This window comes from Octodon degus, unplaced genomic scaffold (assembly GCF_000260255.1).
Source record: "Octodon degus isolate 3935 unplaced genomic scaffold, OctDeg1.0 scaffold00238, whole genome shotgun sequence".
NCBI classification, from domain to species: Eukaryota; Metazoa; Chordata; class Mammalia; order Rodentia; family Octodontidae; genus Octodon; species Octodon degus.
Genome location: NW_004524814.1, coordinates 691,138 through 701,164, shown reverse-complemented (window position 1 = coordinate 701,164; position 10,027 = coordinate 691,138). Strand labels below are relative to the sequence as shown.

At 35.9% G+C, this 10,027-nt stretch overlaps 1 protein-coding gene across 1 annotated transcript in view; it reads left to right on the top strand.

Annotated features, from left to right (window-relative positions):
* Ap3b1 (adaptor related protein complex 3 beta 1 subunit) overlaps positions 1-10,027 on the top strand; it is a 294,655-nt gene that overhangs the window by 136,636 nt on the left and 147,992 nt on the right. The window contains exon 8 of the mRNA XM_004645731.2: positions 5,225-5,380. Coding sequence (XP_004645788.1) covers positions 5,225-5,380 — 156 coding nt within the window. The remainder of the gene's footprint in view (positions 1-5,224; positions 5,381-10,027) is intronic.

The following is a 10,027-nucleotide window of genomic DNA, read 5'->3' as shown; positions in this document are numbered from 1 at the left end:
AGAACTTTTAAGGAGGGAGTAGGTTCTTAGTGAATAATATACATCAGTAGTTTTAGCTATAAGCAACATGTTCTTCAGTTTTGTTGTCTCAGTCTGATTGTTAAAAATTATAAAGATGTTATTTTAAATTATCCCTTTTATTTTAGAAAATTATAATTTATGTAATATGAATTTATAGAAATTTTCTTAATAGCTACATATCTTTCACTCTGTGTGAGAGGTACTAATGAAAGAAAATTAGTCATTGAAATTTTTTTTACTAAAATTACTAATATAATCCTAAACATTTGTGTGATAAAATTTAGCTCTGATAAAATACACTAATGAACAATGAAGAAGAAATGGAATGAGTAAATACTTATTAAAAGCAGCTTTTATGAATATGTGAGTTTTATTTGCTAGGTATAGTGCTGTGTTTTTATCATACATCATTTTCAGGTAAAATTTGAGTATTTGTTTGATTTAAAGTTACCTTTAAGTTGTTGGGTGTGTGATTAGATTATAGTGATGAAGTGGGTATGCACTTGCTTCTGCAGACTTTGTGGTCTTACTGATGCAGGCCATTGAACTACTTGGGCTTGGAGCTCCTTAAGGGAACAGTCAGTCTGGTTTGATATAAAAGTGTGTCTAACTATAGGCTTTTTTTTTTTTTTTAAGTATTTTGTAAACACTGTGGGAAAAGTAATTTACTTTGCATTGTATATTTACAACAAGATAATGATGTAATTTCTGGTTTAATTTTGACGATAGTTATTATTCTAGTATTTTTTTTTTATAGAGTTTAAATTCTCTGGGAGCCGGGGAGATGGCTCAGTGGATTAAGCGCTTCCCTGGCAGGCGCAAGGGCCTGAGTTCAATCTCCAGTTCCGCCAAGGGAAAAAAAAATTTTCTCTTTGGATAATTTTGTAAAATATTTTTATAATGGATTTAAAATACAATTAGGCATGTATATGAGCCCCTGCCCCCAGTTGAGACCAGGCATGGTGAGACTGGGTTGAGACTGGGCATGGTGGTGTGGGCCTGTAACCCCAGATCTTGGGAGGAAGTAAACAGGTGGATCACTATGTGTCCAATCTAGTAGTGAGATAGACCCTTCCCTAAAATACAAAAATAAATTAACAAACAAACAATTAGGATTTTTTTTTTTCGTAAGAGACCTAAAAATTGCACTTGAAAGGTGTTTTCCAGGAACACTCATATCAAGATTTAAGTAAAGATTATATGTTATCTGAAAGAATGTAGCAAGGGAAAAATAATTAATATTAATCTAAACCATTTGAGTAGATTATTCCCTTCATTCTTTTTTTTTAAGGTTTTGTGTGTATGTGTGTGTGTACACGTGTGCAAACGCGTGTGTATGGTCTCACTACACAGCTCAGACTCATATCCTTCTGATTTCTGCCTCCCTAGTTCTGGGATTACAGGCGTGCACCACCACGTGGACTCCATTGCTGGTTCAGCATGCCCAGGGGCAAGGCTGGTGGGGCATGTGGTGCCAGAGATCAAACCCTGACCCCTGCACTTACCTAAGCTAGTGCTTAGTCTGCTGAGCTCTACCGCCAGCCCTAGTCCCTCATTCTTATGAGTGTGTAAATACATACAAATTGCTTTTAAGTCATTTAATTTTTTTTATAATTTTATTAAGTTGTATGATAATTTAGGTTCACTTGCAATCTTTTTTTTCTACTAGTGATACTGGCTCTTTCCTTCTTAGTATGGTAAAATATATATAAAGTTTACTGTGTGAACCATTTTCAATTGCATAGTTCAGTGATAATTGATTAATTTCAGACTGTATCTCCAGAATGCCTTTCTTTTTTCTTTTCATTTTCTTATCAGTACATGTTTGTAGTACATGTTTACACTCTTTGTGTGGTATGGTATATGTGGATAACACATCTTTTAAAAAATTTTATTAGTACGTGAATGTAATAAGTAATGTTTATCTACCTTGGGAAGTTGATACATGTAATAATACGTATCAGTTCCTTTTTGAAAATCAGGGGGGCTACCCCTTAGCTCAGTTCTTTAAGTGGCTGCTTCAACCAAGCAGTCAGGCTCAGGTTGCTGTGGTTCGATCCCCACAACTCAAGCCAGCCAAACCTGCCCTGAAGGCATTGGGAGAAAAAAAAAAAAAATCCTTCTGCCTTGGGGCCAGGAAGATGGCTCAGTAGAATAAGTGCTTCCCTGGCAAGTGCAAGGGCTTGAGTTCAATGCCTGGTTCTGAAAAAAAAGAAAGAAAGAAAGAAAGAAAGAAAGAAAGAAAGAAAGAAAGAAAGAAAGAAAATAAATCAGATTTTATTTGTACATTTTAGATATACATAATGATCACATTCATCATAGAGAATTCCTTTTTTTATTCCGTTTTTTTCCCCTTCCTCCTCTACCTATCTCTTGGTCCCCTTCTTTCTTTGTATATGCTTACAATCTGTGTATAAATTCCATGTGTGATTAGTACCTATACATATCACTTCCAGATTCCTCTTTTCATCCCCTTCCTTTATGCTCCCTTCTTCTTTTGATCCTTTTTCTACTTGAGAAAGATCAGTGTCCTTACTTATTATTCTCTTCTCTCTTATTTTGCTCTCTATTCTTTGGGTTTCTCACAGCAGAGACCCTCTGAAGTTTGTACGTGTGCTGTTATCTCAACTAATACTATAGTCTCAAGGTGCATCCACTTTCCTATAAATGGCCTAAGTTATCTTTCCTTACAGCTTTGACACCACTTCAGCTCTATGTGTGTGTGCAGGCACACATACCAGGTGCCATTTCATTACTACTAGTTCATGGTACAAGTCCACATTCGCCACTGTGCTTACACTGATAACTCAGGGTTGTGTTACTTGGTACCATAGGGAAGTCTGGAATTTCTTGTTCTATTAAGTCCTTTTACTGGAGGGATAAAAGCCCTTTATTACTGCGTTGCATGTGTTCTCCAGCAACACTGCAGTGGTGGTGGAGAGGTTGCCCTTGTTCTCACTCAGTATGGTGCTGTATCTCTGGGTAACCTAGATGCCATCACCATGAGCAGCGATATGGTCACCTTGTTGGCTTCGAGCAGCAATATTGTCACCTTGTTGGCTTCGTAGTTCTCTACTAGCACTGAGGATTCTTTGTTAACTCCCAGCAGGGATGAAAATCCTGGTCCCACCCTAGGTTTTTATAACAGTCATTACATTCTAGTAAGGGTAGAGGTCTGAGGTCACCATCTCAACTTTCCCTGGTGAGGCTGGGGTGGAGCTGAAGTGCTTTTCTCTTATGCTGGGTGTATGTGAGTAATTATTTCTAGGTTTTCTGTTGTGCTAGATTGTCCTTTTGTTACTCATTTGGCTAGAGAGCGCAGGCTGGGTGGGCAAGTAGTTGAGGTAACTGGTCTTTATTGCCAGCTTCTGCAGTACTTGGGTGCGTGAGGTAAAATAGAAAAACCAAGAAATGTCCTGCTGTATTGTTCAGGGGTCCTGAGGACCATGTCCAGTCTTCTTCCCTTTACTGTTCGGACTCTTATGGTAGTTATATTTCTAGTTGTACTCAGTGGATGGAAATGGAAAAGCACATCTGTCCCTTCTTCCCAGAATCAAAGAGTACAATACTTTGCTCAGCTATGATTTCATTTTTTGACATTTCAGTGATTCACAGTTAACTGTAGTCTGAAAATAAGAAATGGAAAAGTTCTAAATAATGAACTAGAGGACTAGTCTATGTAATGTGATGAAGTTACTACTCTCCTCTGCTCTGCCTCGGACATGATGCCTTTCCTTTGTTCATTTTATCTATGCTGTATAGCAGTCCCTCATTATGATCCCAACAGGATGTGTTTGAAGACCCTGTACATGCCTGAAACTGCAGATAGCACTGAAATACCACCATCCTCCTTTTTATATGTACACATGTATGTCACAGTTTAAATATAAATTAGATAGTAAGAGATTAACAATAACTATAGTTCTTGGCATTCAGCATAAAATTATTTTTCTTTGTTTACTCTGTTGCAAACTTTGGCGTTTTTACTTGGTAGAAACTGTCTGTCATCTCTGAATTGCTAGCATCACTATTCTTGTACTTTGGAATTATGAAGAGGTAAAATAAAGGTTACTTTAACATAGGCAGTGTGCAGTACTGTGATGGTTGGTCTGATAACTGGGGTGGCCCCTAGGTGACTGTGACCTGCGAGTGGTAGTGGATGTGCTGAACCTGGCTAGGTAGAGTTGCATGGTCCACAGTTTTATTGTGCTGCAAGGAATGACACACAGCTCAAAAATTATAAGTTATTTCTTTCTGGAATTTTCTTTTAATATTTATGAGCCTCAGATGAACTTTTATTATTAAAACTGCAAAAGGCAAGTAAGATGAAAAAAGCTATTAAATGTTTCAGATTCTTGCTAACACATTCTAGCTGTAGAGGACTGTCCAGCCCGTGACTCATCTTTTTTTCTCCTTTTTTGAGAAAAGAGGAATTGTCTCTGGCTATAAATAGTTAATGTATATAGGTAACAATACTTACTTTATTTTTTGCTTTAGTTATAACATTTAAAAGTGAAGGAACGAAAAGACAGGCTGCAGGTTTACACTCTGGGTGTGCATTTTGCTGGTGCATTTTGGGGCAAAACAAATGTCTATCGGCAAAAATAATAACAAATTCAGAACAAAACTTTAGGATCAATCCCTGTGAATCATATGTCCTAAATTGAGGTTTTTCCTGACAATTCAGGGACTGACTTAATCACTAGTTTTTACCTTTCAAGTTTTATTATAACTTATATTGTGTTACTATTCAAAGGAAAGTCCACTTTCTCCTCTTTGATCTAAAGAGTGACTGACATTTATGGAAATAGTTTTCAGGTTCTAGTTATTCTTATAGATCTTTTTAGAATCTAATTCTTTTTTTAACAACCATGGGTATTTTGTGGGGATTTAATATTCACTGATTTGTTATGTGATACAGTGGAAACATTTATAGCATGCAACGGTGGTTACTGTGTTATAACATGAGAAAAATCAAGGTCTTCATTCCATGCCTACATGTGTAGTGGTTTTAAGTTGCCCCAAGAATAAAATGTTATTGCAGATGTTTAAATCAACATTTTTTCTTGACTATAGAATTTGGGCTTTTCAAGATCTGAATTAGGGCTGGTAAGATAGCTCAGTGGAATAAGCACAGAGTCCTGAGTTCAATCCGCAGTAAAAAGATCTGAACTAATGTTGGTGTTGGATTTTTTCCTTGCAGAATGATGGCCTAGAGCACAGTGAAAAGAATTTCTATGACTCTGATGATGAACAGAAGGAAAATACTGACAGAAGGAAGAAGCCCTACACCATGGATCCAGACCACAGACTCTTAATTAGAAACACAAAGCCCTTGCTTCAGAGCAGGAATGCTGCAGTATGTTAAAGCATTTATGAAAAATAATTCATAATGTCTGGGGTGTAATGCTTAAATGTATTTTAGCTTTCAGTGTTTCCAGGTATGTAAGAATTAGACTTTGATGCAAATAGCTGGTTTGATACTTGCTGGCCTAATGGACTTAGTTTACTTTCTTTTTTATTATTATTATTAAAATTTTCTTTTATTTTGAAGAGTAAAAAGCAAGAGCAAGAAAAACAAAATCAAAGACAGAAACAGAGTAACATATAACAATACATATGTCACAGATTTTCAAAATGAGAATAGCTGATTCACAGTGATTGATATATTATCTATTTTTATCATCAAATCTGTTGCTCAGATTAACAGATATAGTTATACAAGATGGGACATATGATTGAATATTATGACATACTTTCAAGAAGTCTTAAATTTTTGTTCTTGTCTCTCATTTTCTTTTATTACCTTTCCAAAAATACACTTGAATGAGAGTAAAGTACTAATTGATATGACATTGGAAACAGTACAAATGTGGAAGACCAAAATGACAGGTATTTCAAGCATGGTTTCGATTATACATTGCTGACCTCAATGTAGTTGCTCAGTTGACAGATACCAGCATATAGAGTTAGGGTGAGAATTCTACCCATTAACTGCTATTTTTAAAACTTGATGGAAGTTCTTAGGACCATTGCCTTATCCATCTTTTTTTTTTTTTTAATAATTTTATTGAGAATCAAATGGCAATGAGACAGTTTCAAAACTGATTAGTAGGACAGTTTCAATAATTAATACATTGCATATTGTTGTCTTCTTAGTGGTTATTCATAGTACAAGATGCAGACATGATATCCTGTCCACAAATAACTATTAGTACAAGTCTATTCATTGAATTAAGAGAAAGTAGCTGTATATCTGTCCTATTTTGAATATGCATATACAAAATGGTCCTTCATTTGTATCCCTTTTTTTTTGTTTAGTTTTGTCAGAGATGGGTATTCCATTGCCATTTAAATATTGTAGGTGCATGAATTCAGCAAAATATTCCAATATAGTCCAGCAGTCCATAATAGTAGTGGGTTTTCCGTAGGACTGGAAATGTCAGAAGTTGTTGACTTGAGCCTTTTACAGCTCAGCATATTAATATGGCTTTACCTTTTATACCTCATTTTTATACTTACGCTGGATGATTAAGACCAAGATAAAGCAAGACCAGTATAACAAGAAATGTAACTTTTGTATCTGACAAGGTCAGCCACATCTCCTCAGGATTTACCCTGAAATCCTGTACCACACTTTGTAGATCCTTTGTCAGTGTCAGTCATGTGGATGAGTCACGGCCGTTGCTTGACCAATGTGCTCTCTGTGAAAGCCTGAGAGAATGTTTTCTCTCCATGTAGCTCTCCTGAGGAACACTACATCATCGATCACTTTCCTCTGTGGCCCCATAATCTCTTTGATTAGAAAATTTGGAACACAACTGAGTTAGTTTACATTCTTGACTTATTTTACATGCTTGTTGTTTTGTTTATTGGCTTTTATGAAGATGTACACTCAAATTGATTTTTTTTTTTTTTGGCGGGACCAGGGATTGAACTCAGGCCTTTGCGCTTGCCAGGGAAGCACTTATTCCACTGAGCCATCTCCCCGGCCCCTTCAAATTGATTATTGATTAACTGGATTGTCTTTGCCTATGGAAGAACCATGTGTATTTCTCAGTCTGTTAGGGTTGATTTTTACTAAATCTGGTGGTAGTATTTCTATTTATTGCTAGAATTTTTAAAAAATTAAAATAGAACAAAATGTCTCACAAGGTTAAATTGGTAGTAATTAAAAATCATCTTTATTTGGGTCCTAAGCAATTTTTGACATCTTTTCATTTTAAATAATCTTTTATTTTAAGATACATGTTCAGAATGTTAGAAAATACAGACTAGAAAAATGAAAACAAAAATAAAACATCACATCCTTGTCATTGAGAAGTCAGTCTTAACATTAGTACATTTTTTATCTGATCTTTTTTGTTTGCCTAAATGTATACATATTCACATATAAATTGTGTAAATTAATTAACCAGTTTATTTAGTGACAGGGAGTCCCTCTGTAGTTTAGGTTGGCTTTAAACTCACTATATATCTCATACCGACTTTGAACTAATCGCAATCCTCCTGCCTCAGCCTTCCATGTATTGGGATTACAGACATGTGCTACCATGCCTATTTTTATTTTTAAAAAAACATTAATTAATTAATTTGGCACAGGGTCTCACTATGTAGCTCAGACTCATATCAGCTTCCCTAGCACTGGAATTACAGGCATGTGCCACCACGACTGGTTTTGGGGCAGGCATGGCACACCCAGGGTCCTGGGGCTAGCACAGTATGTGGTACTAGGAATTGAACTTGGGTCCTTGCGCTTGCCAGGTAGGCGCTTAGACCTGAGCTATCTCCCAAACCCTGGCAGTCTATATTTTTAAACCAAGGTAAAAGTAACATTGTATACAGTATTTTTTCAGCTCTTTGTTTCTAGTCAGTTTTCCTCACCTATTTCAATATAATTTCATCTCAGTTCATACCAGTTTATCTTCACTTACCCTTTTTAGGGAATTTATCCAAGCCAGAACCTGATGTATTAGATATGGGTATCATATGTTTTAAAGTCTCTTAAGTTTTTCTGCATTTGGCTGATTGTTTCTTTTATAGTCACTTAATGTATTCTTGTATACCCCATGTTTCCTGTTACTTGGCAGCTATGTCTAGGCTTGGCCGGTCATGAGAAGCATTTTCTTAAAATTTAGTTCTTTGATTTTTGAGCATTTAGAGCTTACAGCTTTGTGTATCTTAGTACTTACCAGAAATTTTTATCTTGCATGTAATAACATAGCTTACAAATTATTATTCAGTAACCATGCCCAGTCACAACAAAAGATACTATTTAACTAATGTTATAAAATTTACATTTTAATGTGTTCCAGCTTAGCTAAGTAGATGTAATTTACCACCTAAGACTCTGTGTTATTGACTTATTATATATGTAAAAGTTTCAGTCTGTCTTGGAAATTGACTTTGCACTTCAAATACTGATGTTCTCAAATGAAGAAACACATGTAATTTGCACTTTAGGTTCCCTGCTTATTTATTCTTATACTAAGAAGAGGAAGTTTACTTTTTCTCTGTGTATTTTAGTATTTTTGATTAGTATGTATTTCTAATACATAATGATTATATTCCGTATGGTGAGTTGGCACATGTACATGACACATCTTTATTCTTACTTTTGACCTCTCTTCCCTTCATCTTTTAATCTCCTTCCTATATGGGAAAGTTCTATGTCCTTCTTATCTATCCTCTATTTTGTTCTTTACTTTTTGGAGGAATTTCTTGTATAAGAGAAACCATGTGATATTTAATTTTATGTGTCTGGTGTATTTATTTCAGTTAATACTATGGTATCAAGGTGCATCCATTTGCCTATGTATAACTCAAATTTATCTTTATGGCAGACTAGTACTCCATGGTATATAAACACCACCTTTTCTTTATCCATTTATCTGTTGATGAACTTGTAAGCATCCAAGATTTAGCTATGAGGATTTGTGTTGATATAAGTATGGGTTTGCTTGTATCACTATAATCACATTTGAGAAAATACCCAGAATGGGAATAGCTAGGTCAAATGAAATTTCTAGTTTTAGGTTTTTGAGGAATCACCGCACTGATTCACATAGTGGTTATACCAGTTCACACTCCCACCAACGGTGTAGAAGGTTCCTTTTCTTCACAACCTGGCCAGTACTTGTTGTTCTCTGATTTCTTTATGACAATCAAACTTTTTGGAACAAGGTGGAATTCTAGTATTTTTTTTTTTTTTTAATTTCTAGAGACAACAGTTTCTGATAGATTCTGAGAAATGTCTGTTCATTTCACTTGTCAATTTTTGGTTAGGGTATGATTTCTTTTTTTGAAGTCTTTATATATTCTAGGCATTAGTCTTCTGTCTGAGGAATAGCTGGCAACTTTTTTTCCTCTTCTGCACTTCAGTGGCAGTACCAGGAGGATTATGGTGTGTGCTTCGCCCTGTGCTGACTGTTCACCTTGAACATCTCATACCTGCTTTCTTTTCTGGGGATGTTAGCTTCCTGGCAATGATAGAGAAATTGCCACACGAGCTGAATTAAAACAGCAGAGGTTCTTGTTCTCATACGTTTGAAGAAACCTAAGGTCCAGAATCAGCGTATGAATGGAGCTGTCCCTTCTGGAGAACCTGGGCGAGGAGCTCCCACTTGGGCAGCCTCTAGGCAGTTGCTGGCAAGCTTCCCAGTGTCTTGACTCATACAGACATCATTTCAGGTGCTGCCTTCACCTCTGCAGTGCCTTTCTGCCAGACTTTTATATTGAATTTATGGCTTATTTTAATGTGACTTTATCACATCTCAGTCATTACCGTAATAACATATCTGCTAAACCCTGCTACCAAATAAGATTACCTTCTCAGGATAAACAAGAATTTTGGGGGAGAGGAATTAAAACTCCTTTAATTCAGTATAAAAATTGACATGTTTGGAGCCGGGGAGATGGCTCAGTAGAATAAACGCTTGCCTGGCAAGCACAAGGGCCTGAGTTCAATCCCCGGTGCCCAAAAAAAAAAAAAAAAAAAAAAAAAAAA